The following is a 23,445-nucleotide window of genomic DNA, read 5'->3' as shown; positions in this document are numbered from 1 at the left end:
TTAGATGGGAGCTGCAAAATATCACATGAAAGTACGAAATATGATGGAGTGTTCATTAATTAATAAAAGGACGATTATGATCGTGAACTAATCACAACCTAGTGGATGGTTTTTGAAAGTAGAAACAATGTGAACATTTTCTAAGAAATATCATAAATGCTGTGAGCAGACTATGACAACAGATATGTTCTCTTGTCACTTGAGAGAAATAAATGGATACATAAGAAAACATGAAACAGGTGATGAAGGAAGATGACGGAAAGAATACAGTATGTTTTTTAATGCCGAATACTTCGTGATAAAGCCGTTTGTCTTAAGGAAAGAATACAGAAGGAAGACTTTTTTTAGTGCTGTCGATTGATCAAAATATTTAATCGTGTCTTAGGGAAAGAATACAGAAGGAAGACTTTTTTTAGTGCTGTCGATTGATCAAAATATTTAATCGATTAACGATTTGAAATCTATTACAGGCAGTACTTCTCACTTAATGATATGTGTCAGAGGAAGAACAATTGTTTGTATGCATGTGAAGTCTGATTAATGGAATATGTAGGTAATCTGCGATATATGCATTGGAGAGGAAAAGGAACTGGCCAGCCTACCCCTTTATCTCCTGGCCTAGTTACCTCATGAGTGATGTCTTATTGATGTTACTTACGAGGTTCAAACCTGTCTTAAGACAGTTGACTAAACAACAACAACAACGATTTGAATTTACTTGATTAATCAATAGATTAATGGAGCTTTGATCGATTTGAAAAGAAAGTTACAATATACTGTAATACACAATTATTGTTAAGTTTAATTTGTGTTTGGTGATAAGCATAAGTATAAAATGTAATATATATGTATATACTGTATTGTTGTATTACAAAACAATATTATTTTAGCTATTTACTAACATATTTATTATGTAGGCTTATAATTTATTGTATCACTTCTCTGGAGATTTTTGAGACAAACATAAATAAAAAAGTATGAAGACTCACCTAGTTAATACTGCTTCAACCATGATTTTAAATATGTGAGTGCATTCACATGCTCCGAATTAAGTGCTGCTCTATGTTTAGTAACAATGTTTCCTGCATCAGTAAACACGGATTTTTTTTTTCTGTTAAGCACTTATCCACGATCATTCAATTTAAATCCAAACGTTTCACTGAGTTTACTTCTCAAATTCTCACAGGCCTATGATATAATAGAATTTACACTTTTTTCACAGACCACAGAAATCTGTTTTTTTTTTTTTTCTTTAGCAAACTAAACACACAAGCTTCACCTAGAAACTCAGTAAAGATACTGCAACAGAACAGCAGACTGGCCTCTATTATAATCAGGTTACAAAATTTTAGAAAGAGAAGAAGATAGTTACTCTCTCACTTGCACACAGTGTAGCCATGGCTAAGGGATGAGGAGGGCGAATTCCAGGAAAGTATGTATTTCATATGCTAGGAAGACGATCTGACAAACTTAATAAGGGTTTCACATTGTGTTTCTACTTTCAATAGGGGTAGACCAGGTCACAGTCCTCGTATCTTAATCTCTTTCTGAAGTGTTTGTGCAAAGATTTGTGAGAGACGAATATTGTCGGAATTTTTACTCTGAGTTTGCATTAACAAAATAATAATTAGTATTAAGTAATTAATTTTGTATATTATATAATCATGCGATTAATTTTAATCAAGTCAATTATTTGATTAAATATTTTTGATCGATTAATCTTACAATAAAAATTTATCGATTAATCAATTAAATCCCACAACACTACATCTTTATGTAGTAAATTGTAATTTAATTTACTGCTTATGAAAATGAATGGTAAAATCTGTTATGACAAAACATCTTTACTTCTAGATTGTATGGGACCCTGATAAGAAAAAATGGACAAATGTAGAAGAAGATGATGATGAAGGGAGCAGTGACTTGCCACCACCCCCTAAGGCATCAGAACTCCCTAAGACGTCTGAGAACCTATCTGCAGGAGCTGATGATAATATGACGAGATCTCCACCATCTTCGAATATGTATAAATTAAGTGGACCTGGAAAAGGTAAATTGCAGTTGTTGCAGTTTTGTAATACCTTCATTTCACACTCTCAGTAAAATGGTGTTGCAACCCGAAAATTGTAATTTGTAAAGATATGCTGTTTCCTAATAAAATACTGCTTAAAAATATTTTAATAAATAGGTTCCTATACCTTTGATAATTTTATTTACTATTTTATTATTATAATTTTATACCTCCAACTAGTAAAACAGCATTGTAAATAATTTACGGAAGTAATATGTGAATTTCAACATACAACAGTATTTTACTGGGAGTATGATTTCAGAACATATTGATATAGATTTGAAGTTGGAAATATAAGTTTGTAGAATATGTACAGTGTGAATTAGCCCAGACTACATTTCTCATATGCATTTGGATACTTTATTAATGATATGTAAGTTTTTTTTTTTCTGAGTAATTGTGACAGATATAAAAAAGAAATATGAAGAGTAGATAGATATAAAAAAGAAATATGAAGAGTAAGTTTGTTATGAAGCCATGTGGTCATTGCGATCCTTCAGAGTTAGTATTTTTTGTTTTACTTAGTTCTTTTAGATATGTAAAGGAAATATTTATGTGATTGATTTTGGGGTTTGCAGTTGCCTAAAAATTATGAATATCATGCTTGAGCACAAAAGAAAACAGTAAGAAGTAAAAAATAAATAAAAAATATAATTAATGCCAAGTTTAAATGTACTGTATATTTTGAAATAATTGCAGAAATTACATAGTTGCATATGTACTTAATTTAGAGAGTACACTTATATAAACTTGTGACACACAAATTCACATCTTTTACACCAATTCTGAATAGTGACCATCATAACTTTCATTATTCTCGACTCCTAAGTGGGCTGGACTCCATTGGAGCACTATAGTTTTCTGGAGAGATTTTAGGTATTGGTATTTCAAAACTTGTTTCATACTTTGTTGTCCTGATGATTGCACTTGTTTGTTTCAAGACACCTCCGGAATGGCTGCCCGAGAATCTATCCTAAATACAGCTTTCTGGAAGACATTACAGTAGACTAGTTGTTGTAAAACTAGGTAAATTGCTTTGATTTCTCCGTCGAAATTGGTTTTTTGCTGTCGACTGGTGCATATTGGGAGAAGAGGTGGCATTAAACACCAGCTCCTACTTAAATTTCAAATTTGGCTGCAAAAGGGTATCTGTCGGATACAGGGGGGGAGAGCCATTAATCCTTCCCATTGAAGGCTTTAAGGAACCAACCTGAACAAATACCCAATGTCCCATCCCTACCTTCCCGTGGTGCAGCTGTTAGTAAGCATAATTTTACGAGCTGAACTAAAGGGAGGGGCTACTCATCAATTAGCACTGGTCAGCTTGATGAGTTAATGACTGAATTTGGTATAATTTTCCTCTATTCAATACCTAATTCCCTCTTTACCCTTTCCTATCCATTCCTCTGACTGAACTCTTACTTTCTTGGACCCCGACGGCATTAGAGCATTTGAGGCCTAGGGATTCATTTCACTTTCCTTCCTCCTCTTTCTACTTTTCTGTTCCTAGTGCTGACCTGCTATGGCACTAAAATCGTCCTCCAGTGGCTTAAGGGGGGAAAGCTGGTGATCAACAAGATCTCCCAGCTAGGTCCAATGGACCCTTCGACCAACAGCAGGTGTGGTCCTCCAGACATTCTACGGGTTGTGTGTGAATGAAGTAGCCACCAAAATGTTAAAATATGGTGTTCAATTAAATCGGCTACAACTTGCCATTTTCACTCCAATATGAAATGAATACCATTAAGGTAAAATTATCAGGAGGTAAAATAGTCTCCCAATCGGATCTCCAGGCGGGGACTACTTTAATAGTACAGAATCAACTAAACATCTTACAATGGAATGCTGGCGGTATAACATCAGCCAAGAAGACTGAACTACCCAATATACTCTCAGATAATAACATAGATATCTTCCTTATTCAAGAAGCAAACCTTAATGCTGACCAATTAAAATATTTTAATTTTAAAGGTTTTATTATGTAACTGTTACCCAAAGGTAGACAGATCAGTAGTGGAATTCTCGCAGGTATATCAAAGAAATGATTTACAAATTTTCAAATCATAAAAGAAATGGATAATCAAGACAAATTAGAACTAATAAGAATTGAAGTATGGAAAAATCAACAACATTTCAAAATCTACAGTGCCTATAACCCACCTAATAATCCCCTTGATCTAACTTTGTTTGATATACAATCTAAAACTATCATAATTGGTGACTTTAACGCCCATTCCCAACTATGGGGCTACAATAATGTAAACCAACCTGGAAAAATGATCATCGACCTCTTAAATACTACAACCGCAGAACTTGTCTTCAGAAAAGAAGATCCCCCTACTTTCACACATTATTCTAGTTCTGGTACAAATGCAGACTTAGTACTAGTAACATCAGACATCCATCACGGGGGGGGGGGGGGAATTGAAGATCCTGGATCTGGCCATAGAGTCTTCATTGCTTCTATCCATCTCCACCAAAACCGAAGAAAAGAACCCTACAATAACAAAACAACATGGAACTTTAAGAAAGCAGATTGGAAACTATTTACAACAGAACTAGATGAACACCTCAAGCTCAACACACCACTAATGGAAAATACAAACTCAGATAGATTGAACAAATATTTCTGTGAATCTATTCTTAAAATTGCAAAAAAGCACATTCCACGAGGCAAACCAAAAAAATACACCCCATTCTGGACAGAAAACATATACATATAAGGGTTTAATATTACTAACAATAATAGTTGCGTACCATCATTTATTTTTTTTATATTAGTACATCCTGAATTTATTGAAAGAAGATAGAGATAAAGCAAGAACCAAAGCAGAACATAGCAAAACACCAGAAGACACTCAAGATTGGATGAAGAAGACTGCCATTCTTAAAAAAGCAATTATAACAGCAAAAAAGAACAGTTTTAATAAATGTATTGAAAATATTACTTACAGAACCGATAGCACTAAAACATATAAATTTCTGAAGAATATTTCCAATACACAGGAAAATACTAGCCAACCCATTATTCATAATAACAAAACACTGACAGATAACAGAGATATAGCAAACACATTTGATAAACACTACTCAAACTCTCACAGATTACATCCCAAAATCAAAAAAACTGACAAATTTATCAAAAGAGAATTACATAAAAGTAATAAAAACAATATTACTAGTAATATCACAAAACCTGAAATATTTCATCAAAATTTTACTTTCAAAGAATTAACTATAGCTATACAAAATTTAAAAACCAAGAAATCTCCTGGCCCTGACAACATTCATTCCGAATTTTTTAAACATCTGGGGGAAAAAGCCAAGCCTGTACTTTTATCCATTTTCAATTTATCATGGAACACCTCAATTCCTGCAGCTTGGAAAAAAGCAATCATTGTACCAATTCACAAAAAAGGGAAACCTAGTCATGATGTTAATAGTTATCAACCAATAGCACTATTAAGCGTGATAGCAAAAACCATGGAGTCCATGATCTCCAACAGATTAACTTGGTATTTATAATCCCAAAATCTTTTATCACCAAGGCAAAGCCAGCTTTCGACAACTACACTCTACCAATGAACAAGTCATATGTCTCGGCCAAGAAATAAAAGACAGTTTTAACAAGAAAGAAGATAACTTGGCAATATTTATTGACTTTCAGTTAGCATATGACTCTGTTTGGAGAAATAAATTATTACTAAAACTCCAGAAATTAGGTATCTCCAGCAATATGTTCAGATGGATATCAGAACAGAATTCCTTAGTCAAAGATTCATTGCCACTAAATTCAATAACTCACTTTCTAATTACAGACAAACATATCGAGGTCTGCGTCAGGGTGCTGTCCTCAGCACAACTTTATTCAATATTTATACAAATGACTTACCCTCCCTATTAGAGGAATCAAACATGAATACAGCACTATTTGCAGACGATATAGTTTTGTGGACTTCCGGATCTTACAGACATAGAGATAAAATTCAAAATTCTGCTCTTAAAGCTCTAAATCAACTACATGAATGGAATATATCAAATTTGATGACACTCAATTTAAGCAAAAGTAACTACCAAATATTCTCACTTGGTAAAAAAGAAAGAGAATTCAATATTCAATACAATGGCCAACACTTTCCTAGGACTTATGAATCCAAATATCTTGGAGTTATTTTGGATGGTAAGTTAACATGGAGCAACAATTTGAACTACATTTCTGAAAAAGCTCGTAAAAGATTCTCCCCTCTAAAAAGACTAGAAGGAAAGAAATGGGGATGCTCTAGGAATACTTTGAACACTACATACAAAATATTTATACAGCCGTGCTGACATACTGCGGAGAAATTTTAATTACTTCACCTTTCATAAACGAAATGGAATATGGAAATCTAATCTTTCAGATAAGGCTCCGTGTAAAGCAGATTTGAGTAATTTCAAGGGAAAAATTGTTCTGGGATCGATACCTGACCCCGGAACAATTTTTCCCTTGAAATTATTGAAATCTGCTTTACAGGGAGCCTTACCTGAAAGATTAGATTTGCATAATATATACGTCACTGTGTACGTTAACAGAAAACCGCAATTCCAAGTCACACAGCGTTTGTGTGCACTCGATGAGGGTCTCTGGCGCTTCGTCAGCCCACGCGAGTTGTGTGGATATAAAGGGGAAAAGTTGAAATGGTGTCGGGTGGAGTTCCCGGGTAGCTCAGTTGGCAGAGCGCAGGTACGTTCAACCAGAGGTCCCGGGATTGATACCCGGCCCCGGAACAATTTTTCCCTTGAAATTATTGAAATAGAATATGTTCAAAACCAAGCCCACAGGTTCATTACTGGTGGAATCAAAACAACTCCAATAGATTCTATGAGATTCCTCACTAATATTAACAGCATCAAAATGAGAATATGAAAATATGAAAAACTTATCATATTATCCGGAAACATTTGGCATTCATACAGTCCTCTCTGTAGATTAAAAACTCAAAAATGTTTCATATGCATGGTTCAAGAATTAAAACAGAAAATCAATATCCCAAATTTAAAAGAAAACTTAGAAATTAAACCAAACCCTTTAACTCTATTAAGTTTAGAGTATAATCTAAATTTAACAGAAGAAATACTGAGATCAGAAGTAAACACTGAAATAATGAAAGAATTGTCTTTAGAGACAATTAATATTAGGTACCCTCCACAAAACTGGCTTCATTTATACACCGACGGATCCTTGATCTCCAGAGAACAAGGTGCCGGTGCAGGTGTTACATGCTGTCTCTTCTCACTTTATAGATCTCTTGGATATGGAACAACAAGTTTTGATGGAGAAATCATTGCAATAAGTGAAAGTCTCAGGAATCTTCTATGCCACATCAATAAATTTAAGAATGCAGTTATATTGTCAGACTCCAAAGCAGCTATTCTATCAATAGTCTCTAAACACACACCTTCATCTCAAACAGCAGAAATAACTAAAATGCTCTCTCAATTAATATCACTCAATAAAAGAATTGTATTCCAATGGATACCATCCCATTGTGGAATCCTGGGAAACGAGAATGCTGATGCTTTATCAAAGAAGGACAGCACTGCTACTTACAGACCTGTTACTAAATCTACATATTACCCTAGATCATATATAAAACAGATTGACCAAGCTTATATTAAATTTAGACGCAACTGGAAAATAACGGACGCTATGCATCGCTAGTGTCGAGAAATGAGCTTGCGATAACAAACACTAGATGGCAGAGTACCTGAACAGTACATAGAGTAATACGACTGTGGGATGACTTTTTTACGTCATGCCACCTCCAAATTTCTTTCTCATTGTAATGTGAGGTTATGTTACAATAAGACTTTGATGTGTCGCTAAATTGTAGTATACAGAAGTTTATTTTACCCAAATTCATCAACACACATAGATGACATTTTGGTACATGGCTGATATAATGTTGTTTGCGTTCAATATATAATCTGTCATCATTTGATGTACGAAATCTAATTGTTTTTAATTTTCAGTATACAATACCTCCCTAGCAACAATTATCACAAAATACTAAAAAGAGCAGATTTGTCTGCGTTTGTTGAATGCACATCATGATGCTCACGAAAAGGCACTAATTTATTTTGTGTGAACAAGATTACAATTTTTGAATATGAAGGAAAAGCAGGTATCCCTCTTCTGAAATTTATCCGAAAGGGGAAGAATTACAACTCCCTATCCCCAAACATGTTTCCTCTTTTCTAGGCCTATATGTTTTCATTTTACAGGTGTATTATATGATGCGATATGGAAGCAGATAAATAATAACTGTACGTTTCTCGTCCACATTAAATTCAACGTGTTCATAACGTAGACCTGATATATTGCTTCATGTAGGCTACACAGCCGGCAGTGTTCTTTTTACGAATAAGCGGTCGTACTAATCATTTTCTTTTCATCTGAACTATTGCTAGAATATGCGTTTGTGTTTTTATTTGCCCTGTATGTTGTTAAATAACTACTGAACATCGTCTTTGGTTAACAAATTGTTCTAGTATTCGTTTTATATCAGTCTTACGGTATTGAATTATGTCCATAACGTGAGCGAGATATTGTCAGGCTGGAAAATTCGCTCTGAATGCATTTTTTTACACAATTTTCTAATTTTCAGCAGATTTACGATACCCTGTGCGGTTTCTCTGCCAATGCAGAGTTAATTGCAATATACGGTAATTCTGTTATTTTCCTGACACTTTTATATCCGTTCTCAAACGTACTGATTTAGATTCTTTACCCTACTGTAGGTATTTTGCTCTCTACAAATCATCGTTAGTCAAATGAAATAGCCTATAATAGTTGTTTGCAACGAATTAGTAGACAACCTCAATCCCTCCTGACCGCCTCCCTTACGAATTTCTTTCTCACTTTAATCAAATTTACTTTATACTGGTCCTTAAATTACTGAAACTAGTGCTGAGGTAGTTACGGTGATTTCTGAAGTGAAAATCGTTCAATTTATAAGGGTGAAATCAAAAATAACTTTTGTAGCCTTTCCTTGTCCTTAATTGGAAATTTGAGTAACTTCATATGACGACAATATTTCTTCCTTCTTCTACAGTTAACATAATCGCAGATGGGCATTTCTAAATGAAGTTTGTTACACAGAAACCTTTGAGACAATATTGACACTTGAAGTTCTTTATATAGTTCATCTATAAGAGTTAAATTAGCGCTGAGGTAGTTTCCTTCATACTCAGCTTATTCACCTTACATACATGAGTCTGTAACAGGTTAGGTTTGGTCAGTGCTGTCATGATAATTTTTTTCTTGGTGATACACCCCACCCCTTGTTTTCTCCCTTGAAATATATTTTACTCTCCTCTCTATTTCTCCAATTGTCATTTAATTATTTTTTTTAATATTAAAGAAGAAGTAAAGAAATTGTTTTGCTTTACAATTTAATTGTACAAGTTTGATTTAAAGAATACACCATGTAGCACCACCATAGATGCACACTTGTCTCGATGAATCTTGGAGTGTATATTTGCAGCACTTCTTGTTTTTCAACCATTATTTTATATAATTCTGGATTCCAGTGCTGAAGAGGTGGATAATTTTTGTTTATGAACATCAAACAAAATAGGCGGTAGGTACAGTAGGAACAGGAAGAGATCATCTAAGATCTGTATAGATCTCCACGTACAAAACTTAGGCACCCATATGCCGTATGGCTCCTTACAGACAAAATTTTAATTTCCCCATACGATTAATTAAAAAAAATTGTAGGTTCCATACGATATATGACCTCGTGTGGCCTCCATGACAGCACTGGGGTCAGTTAGTTTAGGCACTTTTACACCTTGCATATACAATCAAATGCATCTCCACAAAAAAATTCCTTATAAATTGAACGGTTTTCACTTCAGAAATCACAGGAACCGCTTCACCCAGGTAAGTAGTTAGCAGTTAATCATTTCAAAGCTCTTGTTATATTATGAAATAGCATCACACAATGCTCCCAAAATAAATGTTCCCAGTGTTAAAATTACAGAGTGTAAATTTCGCTTAGGACAGTTTTTTCTCTGGAAAATTAAAGGAAACAAACAGTATATCAAACCAGCAGCTGAGACACAAAGCACCTGAAATTCGAAAGTGGTTAAAAATGTTTATATTTCGTTCTTTCTTATTTACCAGCAACAGAAGTACCGGTATCAGATTTTTTGCAGAGCTAATATCAGAGGCCCCTCCTATTAGAGAATGTTTTGAATATTATTATATTCTGGAAAACTACATTGGCACATCAACCTCCCCTCCCCCCGCCTGAATTCTGGGCTGAAGCACGAAAATTTCGAAATATACAAACTACAGATGCGGCAGAATATTACCACAATGGTCTTCAGCAAGAATTTTGTAAGACATATCCAAATATCTTCATGGTTATTATATGTATTAAAATAAAACATATACTACATGTGAAGTACCTACTAATTATGAGAGAAATAGAAATGGGAAGGACAATAAAAAAAAGTGGAATGGACAAACACTAAGAAACTATTCATCTTGTATCAGTATGAATAATAGGACACTTTTTTTTGGTGTTAGTGGTATAGAATATGAAATTAAGTTGCATCAATAAGTTTTTCGAGTTTAGCATTACTTTAAGTGTTTATTGTCCCCCTGTTGGAAAGATGGAATTACTTTGTTTGAAACTTGATGAAATTTTATTGTACCTTAACTCAATTTATTAAGGTACAATAAAATTCAAAATAATAACTGCAGGCCATTTTAAAATAAATCTGTTGGATGTAAATTATTTCTTAATTTATTAGGACCATAAAGGTATTGTTACAAGCGATAGATTGAATCATTTTTATCTTAATAATTTAATGTAGGATGATTATTTCGGGAATTGTTATGCTCTAAATTGTGAGGATATTTTAATACTTTTTTAAAATATAAATTTGGAATATGTTTCCAGTTAGTAAAGAGTAATTCAGAGAGACAGAGGTCTCAAGCATATTTATTGACACATGCCAGAATTATTAAATATGAAAAAAAGAGTTCTTGCACTAACATACTGTTTATAAAGTAACCAAATCTTAAGAAATACAGTATATGTACTGGTATTCTATATAAAGGCATAGGAGTGAATATAAATCTGTTTTAAGGAATTCCTATTTAATATTCCTGCTATAGGAACATGACAAAATAAATACAACGCAGCATGGAAGCTAATTCAACTCTTATCGAGTATTGTTGATGAGATGTGTTATGAAGGTAGACCGAATCATTCAATATAAATGTATAAATAGGACGAATAATAATAAATTAATTTCAGTGTATGTAGTATCAAAACTGAAAGCGGTAACTAGTCTATGAATGATGCCTTAACAAGTATAAATAAAATGGACTCTTGACAAGAGACACACATTTGGCTTCAGTAATAACTAGGACTTCAAGGAATTTATGGTAGCTCACCCTGTCAGGCAAAACTCTGAATAGTCAGCATTGTCGAACTATAGAAGCGCGATTAAAAAGTATTTTTTTCCCCACCCATTACATATGATTGCTTTTTTCAAGTCCCGGTAATAACATTATTAAATTAATTATCCCACATATTTGGGTGGTGCCTTTCTTTGTTTCTGACATAATTTATGAGAGTTTCTCTTTTACACTTCAATAGAGAAATACAACTTTCAGTGGACAATGAACGTGTAACTCTAATGGAACTCTAAGAACCACAGCATTAATGTTTTCTTCTTTTCTTTCATGCCCTTTAGTTTTTGTTGCAGATAATATCATGCTATTGGATAATTATACATGCACCTTTCTAATAAAATTGGCATATATTTCACTGGTCTCAGAAGTAAAATTAAATGTATAATAGCTTCTCAGTGCAAAATATTTACTGAAAATTATTGTAGGATTTGAATAGAAATGTCACTTCTCAGGCAAGGTTATTCGTGGATGACTGTATAATATACAGAAAAAATTAGTGATAAATCTTATATCACCGCCTTGCAAAACTAGCTTGACGTTATTGAAAACTGGACTACAACAAATAAAATTAAAATCAATGTGAGCAAATGTAAATCAATATGTATCCTTCTGTAAAACACAAAATTAAATTCGTCTCATATACCAATTAAATGGATCACCAGTGTCACAAGTAAACACTTAGGTACTGTATATATTTTAGTAACAAACTGGTTGAAATAAGTCACTAATATTACAAGGATAGCCTGGAAAACACTACATTTCTTTATGCGTATTCTTAAGAAAGCTAACCGAAAGTCAAAAGAATTAATGTACATAACCCATGTTCGGTCCATTGCTGTGGAGTAATGGTAGGCACATCTGACCGTGAAATGAGTGGGCCCGGGTTCAAATCCTGATTGGGGCAAGTTACCTGGTTGAGGTTTTTTCCGAGGTTTTCCCCAATTGTAAGGCGAATGTCATGTAATCTATGGCGAATCCTCAACCTCATCTCGCCAAATATCATTTCACTGTCATCAATTCCATCGAGGCTAAATAACCTAGTAGTTGATACAACATCGTTAAATAATCAATTTAAAAAAAGACGTCAGATAAGCAGAGGAAGTTACAAAAGCTTGTAGTGGCGAAGAATTTAAAGCGTCTGTGTTAAAAAAAGGGAAGTACTACAAATGGCAGAAAAAGTGGATAGCCTATATTGATGTATTTGTTACGTGACATTACACAGGAGATATCACCACATATAGTTGTAAACAACCGTGGATATTTTAAATCTGAAAGTGTACTTTAGTGTAATTTTTTTTTATTGGGTTATTTTATGACGCTGTATCAACATCTAAATTATTTAGCGTCTGAATGATATGAAGGTGATAATGCCGGTGAAATGAGTCCGGGGTCCAGCACCGAAAGTTACCCAGCATTTGCTCGTATTGGGTTGAGGGAAAACCCCGGAAAAAACCTCAACCAGGTAACTTGCCCCGACCGGGATTCGAACCCGGGCCACCTGGTTTCGCAGTCAGACGTGCTGACCGTTACTCCACAGGTGTGGACACTTTAGTGTAATCAAGTGTTGCTTTGTATAATAAGAACTGTAGGCACAGTGTATACGGTAAATCTCTATATGCATTTGAAAAGATTAGTAATCAACTTGACAGAAATGTTCGTGTGTCACAATATAATTTGTAATATTTTATTTGTTAATGGCACTGTTATTTTTATTAAAGTATGCGATTTAGCAGTTACATGTACTTCACAAATGTCTTAATTGTTTCAAAAACAACTAAATGCATTTATGACATTTGGCACAATAATATGAACATTTTCCATTTTGGTAATAAATTAAGTGGCAAGAAAATGTTCATGTGTCACACCATATAATATTTAATATTTTTTACATTATTAATTATTCCTTTTCATTATGATTTTCTGTTTATATTTTGGAATGCTTACGTTAAAAAACAGTGATGTGTCTTTCATGAACTCCTAAGTATTTAAGTATCCTGTGAAGATCATAGTTACTTCGAAAATGTTACGTGTGTGACTATGGAATGACCCATCAGTATTGTTAGTATTGTTACAAATTACAAAACCTGAAACTGTTAGAATGGGATCAGGAGTAGTGACAAAAAATGTAATGTTGTAGGCCTACATCAACATGACTATTTTAATCCAGTTTCTAATAGTTTTTAAGGTTTGAAGGCCTTTTGACGTAAACAGTATTGAACATGTGAGGGAAGGGCTATTTCTTGGTAATGGATTAGGCCCGTATATTTTATAATATTATTAACTATATATTGTTAAAGTACCTAGTAAATATCGTAATATGTATATTATATAATACTGTAAACGAGACAATATCACAGGCTGCAAACTAGATTATTCTTGTTTTTGTATAATTATACGAACATGTCTGAAATAAACAAGACTACCATTGGTTAGGTTAGGATAGGATTACTTATATATTGTAATCAGGCTATATGCACAAATTTTCCAATATACTACTATCATATGTTAACATTAATTTCCATAAGTTTTTGTGGTGAAAATTAAAATAATTCAAAGTAAAGTATAACAAAACTCCGACAACATTATAATTATGAACGTCAAATTCTCTTATTTTATTTATTTTTCAGTGTTAGTCCCTTATTTCCCATTGTTCTTTGGATTTATCATTAGTGAAATATCAATTAACGGATAAATTATGTTATACACTCAGTTGATAATATAAATAATATTCACGACAAATATATAAAAACAGGAGAGATAACGAATCATAATTTAGCCCACCGATAACTTTATAACATGGTCTAAAAATTCTAGGTAGATTGGCTTTGCGCGAGACTCTGCATTGTATTCTATTCAATACAAAGGCGTACTTTATCTTATCTCTCCGCTTCACCCACGTGACAACTATAATTAGAACTCCCTCGTTCCGAACTTGCCTAGGTCATATAGGCCAATAATATTTATCCATGGTCATCAATTGTCGACAGTAGAATATCTCGTAAGCAAGAAATAATCGATTTAGACCGACCACCCGGTTCAGAGTTCGTGTCTCGTGGTGGTGTTGGTCATTGTGCCATCTGTTGACGATTATTGAACTACATCAAGCCGGCCTCGACTGCAAACCCTAAAGCCTATATAAAAGAGCTATCTGTTAGTATATATGATCTAGGGTATTGCTCTGTGAAAAGATTTATTAAATCTACATACTTCGACTTCAACAAACAAAATTTGATAACACAATCTCAAGGGGAAAAATGGAACTCTCTGCATCATAATCCACAGTTAAATCCCGATTTACCACGAAAATCGTCTGTAGCTGCATTTAGATTGGCAACAGGCCATGATTGTTTGGCCAAACACCTGCATAGAAGTTGGAATATATCAGTCCCCTGACTGTCCATTGTGCAATTCAAACCAAGAAATGGATTCGGAACACCTCAAAATCTGTGCTTCAGTGGCTGGCCATGATAATATCTTTGAAAAATATTGGTGTGCGAGAGTTCAAATGACTTTATTGTCAAATGCCTGGCATTAGAAAACAACAACTTAAATTTCGTCATTTTTTTAATCCATCAATAAATACTTGCAGCCATTCTTATTCTTCTTTAGGGATATTATATTGGACCGTATTGCAGCACCTTAAATACACTTGTTTTGTGTTTATTCAGTAACAAGTAGTGTCCAATTCATATGTTTGGGTGAGTGTCAGTTTGGTTAATGGGTGCAGGTTCAATTGCACATGTCACTAATTTTTTTTTAACTGAGATATAGCCTATTGTAAATCAAATAAAAATATGTTTAGGTGATTCTCAAAATTAAAAATTATTTCAATAATTTGATTTGGTTTAACTTACAAAGTTATTATTGGTTATTAATGGAGAAAAATTAGTCTTTGCATATATTAATAAATAAGTCTTAAGTTAGTGTACATATTCACATAATGGTCTTCTGAAAGATTGTAGTTTATACGATGCTAAGGAAATCAGCCAATCAAAAAAATAAATTTTGAATTCTGAATGTAATTTAATTTAATAAAATATGTAATTCATAACTAAAAACATAAAAAATGGGTGGACGGAAACAAATCTACACCCTGTGTAAAATAAATTTAATAACTTTGAATGAATTTTCTTTACACATTTTATAGTAAAAGGAATATAGCATAATATATGTCAGTAGACAGCATGTACAAAATATTCAAGTCTTTTTATTGTAAAAAAGAAAAGTTTTACGATAAAAAATATTCAGTATATTGTCTTTCAGTTGTTTAATTATTTTTTATTCATCAGTGCAAAAAAAAATTACATCGTTGTCATAATTCATCTTTGATGTTTTACTAGAGATGAAGGTCCAGGCGTATCAATTGTAATTTATTAAACTTACAGTTTGATACTGAAAGCCTTGTGTGAAAAGTTTATCATATGACAATTCAGATTCTATGCAGATTAATGTGATTGTTGAGTGAACTAGAGATAACGAAAGGGAACAATAGCATTTTTTTTTTGTTGTAAAGCAGTACCAAATAATTCTGTTTCGAGGGTATTATTTACATAAGATTATTGAAAAGTAATTGTAGTTTCTCCAAGTTAATGTAAAATTTATAAAATGTTCTTATCATATACAGTATTGTCCTACCATGATATCTGTTGAATTCTGGTAACACTAATGAAGGTATAATGTAAAGTAATAACAGTTGTGTATTAAATATTGTATTTTGTTTTTTGAAAGGTTGTATATGTGATGTATTTTTTTATTAAATTATTGTGTTTTTTTGACAGGTCGTAAACCTAAGTATGTTGATGTTCTGGGAGGAAATAAAACTACCAATTTGAATGTTACTGCAACAGATTTGTTTCCTACAGTGATGCCATCCCAGCCACAAAATTACTTCATCCCTGCTCCAGGTGAGTGGATAAGAATTCATCATGAATTCGGATTGGCAATGCTACTTTCACTCCGTGACTTTGAATATATGAAGACTGCAAAAATTATGACAATTTAAAATATATATCAAGATTATCACTACAGTTTTTTATTCGATAGCACTGATGCTTTTCCTTCTGAACTGTTCACTTTGTTATTAAACGAAATATAAAGAGAAAGTTTGTAATGCTGCAAAATTTTAATTTGAAGATTTCCCAGAAATACACTTTTTTTGCCATCTCTAATACCGGGAAAAAAAAAAAGGTTTTGAGCGTGCCATCTGGTCTAACTTTTAGACCACTTGTCCATCATCCACAGCAGCGTTTCTCAAACTATGGTCCGTCCTCGAGGTCTGCCCTTGTGGTCCTACAAAAAAAAAAAAACAAAAGAAAAAATAAAATTCAAATGAATTGCTTATCACACTATACCTGAAAATCTTAGAGTTTGGAAATGACACATGGCAATCGCCTTTCACTTTTTCTCCCAGTACTGACATATTTTAATGAAATTTATTACCCTACCTGTCTACCGACTTCCCACTCTACTCTCAACAACAAAAGAGAGATTTAAAGCACTATGAACATGGCGTTTCTCGTCATTTTTTTCCTGTACATCTGTCGCCTGTAACCCAGCCAGGGATCACCTGAATTCATAACAGAGGACCAAAGTACCTAACCTTTTCATGTATTTATGACTTTCTTAATAGTTTTGCCGACACCCAGCCTACACATTGAAATGGTCACGCACTGTACATCGTACACCAATAATACAACTCTGAGGTCACAATTTTAAACTTATTTTCAGAGTAAATATGACGAATTTTCGTGAGTTCGTGATCACTTTCATTGCGATATTGAAAATAACAAACTTCCGTTGAGTGAAAGAGTACAGTTAATTGAACTCTCGAACGAGACTGGACTTAAAATGAAATTCCAAGTGGAAGGTATGGTTAATTTTTGGACTGCATCACACGTGAAAAGAGAATATAATGAACTGTACAATGGTGCTTTAGAGATTATAATTCACTTCTATGTATTTGTGCGAGAAAGGGTTTTCATCACTAACTCTAATAAAAACAAATTAGGCTACTGAAATCGACTCGATGTATGTGACAATCTCTGACTTAAGCTTACCAGCATACATCCAAGTATAGAACTGTGCAAGAATTGGCAGGCTCATCCATCTCACTAATCCCAGTACCAACATTTATTAATTTTTTTTATTTTATTATTTGAAGATTATCCGAACAATAATACCTTGAATTATTAAAAAAAAGAAAATGAATTTTCTACTATTAACATAAACTTAATTACTTAATGCTAATATAAAATTAATTGAATTAAATTGATTTTAATTAATTAATTCTATTTTAAAATATAAGAACACTGGTATTAAAATATGCTACAAAAATTATAAATTTGCTTTCAAAGGGAACAAAAGTAAGGTGGTCCGCGGAACTGTTCTGACTTAAAAAAGTGGTCCCCACTTCAATAAAGTTTGAGAAACACTGATCTACAGCAATGGTTCCCAACCTTTTCAGTCACGGATCCCATGAAGCTCATGTTTCATTTTGGAGGGCCCTCAAAATGTTTTGTATGATTTAGGCTGGTAATTATGTTCTTATAATTAAACATTTGCAAGACATAGTGAATTAAACGTCCTTAATAAATTGATAACAATATTAAATTTGAGTTTTAAGTTTTGAAAATACAGAAAAACAAAATTACTTTACATTATACAGTCCATTTGTAGCTCGGCCGGACCGTTCCGTGGCGGCCTTGGACTGGGTGAAGATTGGCACACCTGTTGCCAGAGTAGCGCTGTAGCTACCGCTGACGCGCCAGTCAATCGAGTTGGATCTGTCGTGAGGGAAAGACGTCTTTGCGCTTGTTGTGAGTAAAATTGTGTTGTCTCGTGGTGATAAAGTGTCTGTTAATAATGGTTGAGTACACTTTAGAACATATTTTTCTCTATGGTGCGTATGTGAAATACTCTTCTTCAAGAAGTTGTCGAAGAGAATCTGAACATGGGTTTATAGGTATTCGAATTCCTAGCAGGCCAACTATTCATGACCTTGTTGATAAAGTCAAAAGTACAGGATCTTTTTTGAACAAGAAATGTGTTCAACAACGCCGTGTACTGACAGAAGAGAAGCTTGATGAAGTATGGGCCAGTTAGAGCACTCACCCTGCAAATCACTTCTACGTTTAACACGAGGTTAACATTTCCAAGACGTCAGCTTTTGTGGCAACGAAACTTCTGAAACTTAAGCCATACAGGGTACTGTAGTTCATGCTTCACAACCACAAGATCCTGTAAGTAGGGTTAATTATTGCAATTGGTTTGTGCAGTCTGTTCATAATGGCGACTTGGACCCACTTTTAACGTTCTTCACTGATGAAGCATGGTTTCATCTTCACAGTCATGTTTCTACTCAGAACAATAGATACTGGGCTACTGAAAATCCCCATATTATTCATGAAGTTCCTCACCACGCTGCAAAGGTTGGGGTTAGGTGTGCAGTGAGTGTGAGTAGAATTATCGATCCCATATTTTTCGACACAACAGTTGATTCACACGTTTATGTAACCTCAATTTTAAATAAATTTTTTCCGCAAGAAATGAACGATTGAGTGGCTGGTTTCAGCAGAATTCAGCTACAGTCACACTGCTGCGAGTTCTATGAATGAATTGCGAAGTGTGTTTAGTGACAGAATAATTAGTCGAGGATTGTGGTCACCTCGTTCCCCTGACATATCTCCATGCGATTTTTATTTATGGAGAACATTAAAAAATAAAGTGTACGCATCAAATCCGCACACGTTACAAGAATTGAAGGACAACATCACGAGTGAAATACAGGCAATCAGTCAACATGAACTTTTGCAAGTGAACCAGAATTGTTTTCGGATATATAGGGAATGTGTTCGAGTTGAAGGTCATCACTTTCAACATCTGTTGTGATGCAGGTAAGCCTAATGTTAGTAGAGTAGTTGGTGTTCTGTACCCATGATTTGCCGATCGTTTATGTGTAACTCTAGTGGCAGGCGCGTCAATCTTCACCCAATCCAAGGCTGCCACGGAACGGCCTGGCCGAGCTATGAACGAACTGTATCATGAAACCAGTTTTTTAGATGTAAGATTGTGGTCTTAGCTGTGAAAAATCAATGCAGTTTTTTTTTAGACTTACGAAGTTATTGGTGGGATGGTTGATGTTGCTTTGTGAATTCTGGCTCAAATGCAGATACTCTCAATCTCAAGTCGACCTCAACATTATTAAGACCAGAGCAGAAAATGTACTCTCACACTAGTATGCTGATGCAAGTGGTATTAAGTGCTGTATTGCAGTTTGGGAAACATAGGGGTATAGGATGATTTAAGGAACCAAGATTGTAAGAGGAACATTATAAGAAACATGATTTTTGAACTTGAATCAGAAGATAATTCTAATATAACCTCTTCTTTTCTAGTGGACAAACTGTTATTTGCCACGAAGTGGGGATTTTTCATACAATTGTTTTTTCCATTGCAGAAAGGATAATATTCCCTTAATTTTAATGTCAATCAATGAAGATTTTTTTATACTTCCAAAGATATTAGACGGAATTTCATCATCATGTATTGCTAGAAAGTCACTGTGAGTGGGATATGATTCAAATTCTTGATTGATAACTTATCGAGACCACAAGTTTAATTTAATTCCCTTATTATTGCTTCAGTCTTATCGTGAATGGTGAACACAGTTAAAGTTGGATCTTGACGATTAGAATTGAAAAAAAAAAATAAAATAAAACTATCAGATAGGTACTTGAAAGCCAAGAGAAGTGCCTCAGGCAAATTTAATTCTGTGTCTCAAAAGTTTGAGATAACAAAACATATTCCAGCAAGCTGATAAAAATCACAGGACATAATAAAATTAAGCTTAGTTAAAATATCTTTTGAAAACACACTTTAGTTCTGTAGATCTCTTTCAAATCACTTACGGACTTCCAGGGGTTCGGGATCACAGATTGGAATCGCTGATCAACAGCAATTTCTCATATGTAGGGCCTACTTGATTGGATTTTGTTCATATTTAAAGACAACGAGCCAATTTATTTGCAAATGATGCAAATGAAGTTCAATATAACATTTAATACCTATGTTGATGATTCAATACCTAGACCAAGAATGCAGAACTGGCAAGAGAGGGGTGGAAAGCATGGGGAAAGTGTTGGTTCCCCGTCCACAGGTGTTGAATGAAGTATTTGTGTCCTGCACGCAATCACATAAGACAGACAATGAATACAAATCCCTTCCCCTACAAAGTCAATGACGCGGGGATGGAAGGAAGAGGTGAGTGACGTATCTGATGAGTGATGCAACGCCACAATTTTCGCCCAGATCTCCAAGCCTGGCAATGACAATGAAGTCATTCATCATCTTACACTACAGTATTTTTGTATGATGTCATCTTATAGTGCTGTGCGCCTTTTAATGTGTTCCATGTTCATTTCTTCATTTGGATCACACAATACACAAGCAGATGTATGGGAAATTCCTATCCTTTGCAGGTGGCCTGCCAAACAATCATAACCTGTTATTAAACTTGAACATCGCAACAGTAGATTTACATGGCCCTGGGGGGGGGGGGGATTATCTCGGGGTTAGTCAATAAAATTTCCCAGGTTTTATCTTCATCCAAATTTGTTGGTTTTGGGTAGATCTAAATTTACTTTCGTTTAGTTGTTTTATAGAATAAAATGGAAATCAGTTGTTTTATAGATTAAAATGGAAATCTATTACTAGACGGTTGTAAAATCTGAGCCCTTTTCTGTTTCATTTCTCTTTATATCACAATGGGAAGAAAGTTAATTTTTTTCTAAAGTTCAGTTGAATAGATCATTTTCTTACATTCCTGAATTTTAGCTCCTTTTGAAGACTGTTTTGAAATTATAGTTTGTATGGCTGCCCTTTTTTCTAACAATATGACATTTTGGAATTTATTTAATCTATATAAGAGGTTTTGCAAAGATATATAAATAACAGTAACTTCTCCTTCAAAGATATATAAATAACAGTAACTTCTCCTTCTGTATATTCTACAGAATGGTAAAATGGAAAGAGAGGACATGTTGGTCCAGCTCCTGCTTCTCTTGAATGTGATATAAGGGATCCATCTGTATATTCATATCAGTGATGTGCGGTGGCCCAACACATTACCCAAGCAGCCGCATAGTCGAGTTTTCTTTTCCTTCTTACTATTTATATTTGATTCAAATATTCATAACATTACTAATTATAAAAATACGTTGGTATTTGGTACCCATTTCTTTTTACAAAATCTATAAGATTAGGCCTACTGCAACTACTGCCTAAAATTAAAAATACTATTATAAAAGACTACTCTAAGTATTGATAAGTCATGACGAGCTATTCCATCTTATTGGGGAAACATGTGGTAATAATCGTCGACCCAGAAATTCATCAAGAAATTTTGTGCGCTTATCTTTCTCGTGTTAAATTCTATCGTACCTGGTTAACATGTTTCAGCCTTGTATGGGCCTTCTTTAGAACTGGTTGTTACTGGTCTTGGCGCCTTTTGTTTTGTTTCCTGTGTGTTTGTGTAGTGTAATGTGGAGTCAAAGAGTGTGTATGTTGAGAATTTCATTTGGATATGTTTTTGTGTGTCTTTATATTTTGTATTGTTCTAGTGTGTTTAGTTTCTGGCTTTTTGGTTAGATGTGTAGAATTTCCATGTCTGTGTTGATGTCTTTGTAGGTGTGATTAGCATTTGTGACGTGTTCTGCATATGTGGATGTGTTTTGTAATTTTGTTGTGACTGTGATGTGTTCTTGTAACGTGTTTGAAATGATCTGCCTGTCTGTCCTATGTAGAAGTTGTTGCAGGTGTTACATTTGAGTTTGTATATGTCTGTGTGGTTGTATTTGTTTGTGTTGTTTGTGTGTTGAGATGTTTTTTTAGAATATTATTTATTTTGTATGCGATGATGTAATTTAATTTCTTGAATGAGGTTGCAATCTTGTTTGTGTTTTTGTTTTCGTATGTTAGTGTGATGTATTTTTTGTGTTCTTGTGTTGGTGTTGTATTCTTATGTTTTTTGTGATTATGTTTTGTCTTTCGTATTATGTTGTCTATTATGTTGGGGTTGTATCCGTTTTCTTATGCTATGTATTTGATTGTGCTTAGCTTTTCTTTGTAATCATGTTGTTTCATTGATATGTTGAGTAGTCTGTGTACCATTGTTCGGAATGCAGCTTGTTTGTGTTGTGTTGGGTGGTTGGATGTGTTGTGTGAAGAAGGCCCATACAAGGCTGAAACATGTTAACCAGGTACAATAGAATTTAACACGAGAAAGACATATAATACACATTCCGTTGTGTAATCAAGATGTATAATTATATTATGTTGGGTTAAAAATGATACAAGCCTCCTGTGCATAACCTTCTCAATTATCTTAGAAAAAAACAGAGCGTAAGGAGATTGGTCTATAATTTTGAACTTCCGTCTGTGGTCCTTTTTTATATAAGGGTTTCACTTTTGCCATCTTTAAACTATCTGAGAAGTGGCCTGTTGACAGTGAAAAATTTAATATGAAAGTTGTAGGAGTAACTATGTTTAGAAAACATTTTTTGGAAATAAAATCTGGAATCCCATCGATGCTAGCAGATCTTTTATTCCCAAATTGTTTAAAATTTCCATAGTTTCTGCAATACCTATATAATAATCATTAAATATGTTTGCTATTTTATTGGGGTCACACATTTTTCCACCATCACATTTTAGTTTGATATTTTTTATATCATAACTATTTTGTCCCAGTTCATCTTTAACTTTCCACATAGCTTTTGTCTTGTTCACAGCTGAATTTATAAATTTTATCATTGTGCAGTTTTTTAGCTTGACTTATTACTTTCTTATAAATTTTGTTGTAATGAAAATAGTAACCTTTAAACGTTTTTAAGACATTCCCTCC

At 33.8% G+C, this 23,445-nt stretch overlaps 1 protein-coding gene across 7 annotated transcripts in view; it reads left to right on the top strand.

Moving 5' to 3' along the window:
* LOC138704946 (protein transport protein Sec16A-like) overlaps positions 1 to 23,445 on the top strand; it is a 572,743-nt gene that overhangs the window by 418,014 nt on the left and 131,284 nt on the right. For all 7 annotated transcript variants that reach the window (XR_011333490.1, XR_011333489.1, XM_069833405.1 and 4 more), the window contains 2 exons: positions 1,855 to 2,050; positions 16,325 to 16,450. Coding sequence is in view for 5 of the 7 variants with exons in the window: in XM_069833405.1 (XP_069689506.1) it covers positions 1,855 to 2,050; positions 16,325 to 16,450 (322 nt within the window). In the remaining 2 variants the exon portion in view is untranslated. The remainder of the gene's footprint in view (positions 1 to 1,854; positions 2,051 to 16,324; positions 16,451 to 23,445) is intronic.

This window comes from Periplaneta americana, chromosome 8 (assembly GCF_040183065.1).
Source record: "Periplaneta americana isolate PAMFEO1 chromosome 8, P.americana_PAMFEO1_priV1, whole genome shotgun sequence".
Classification (NCBI taxonomy): domain Eukaryota; kingdom Metazoa; phylum Arthropoda; class Insecta; order Blattodea; family Blattidae; genus Periplaneta; species Periplaneta americana.
This window is presented reverse-complemented; position numbering and strand designations above follow the sequence as displayed.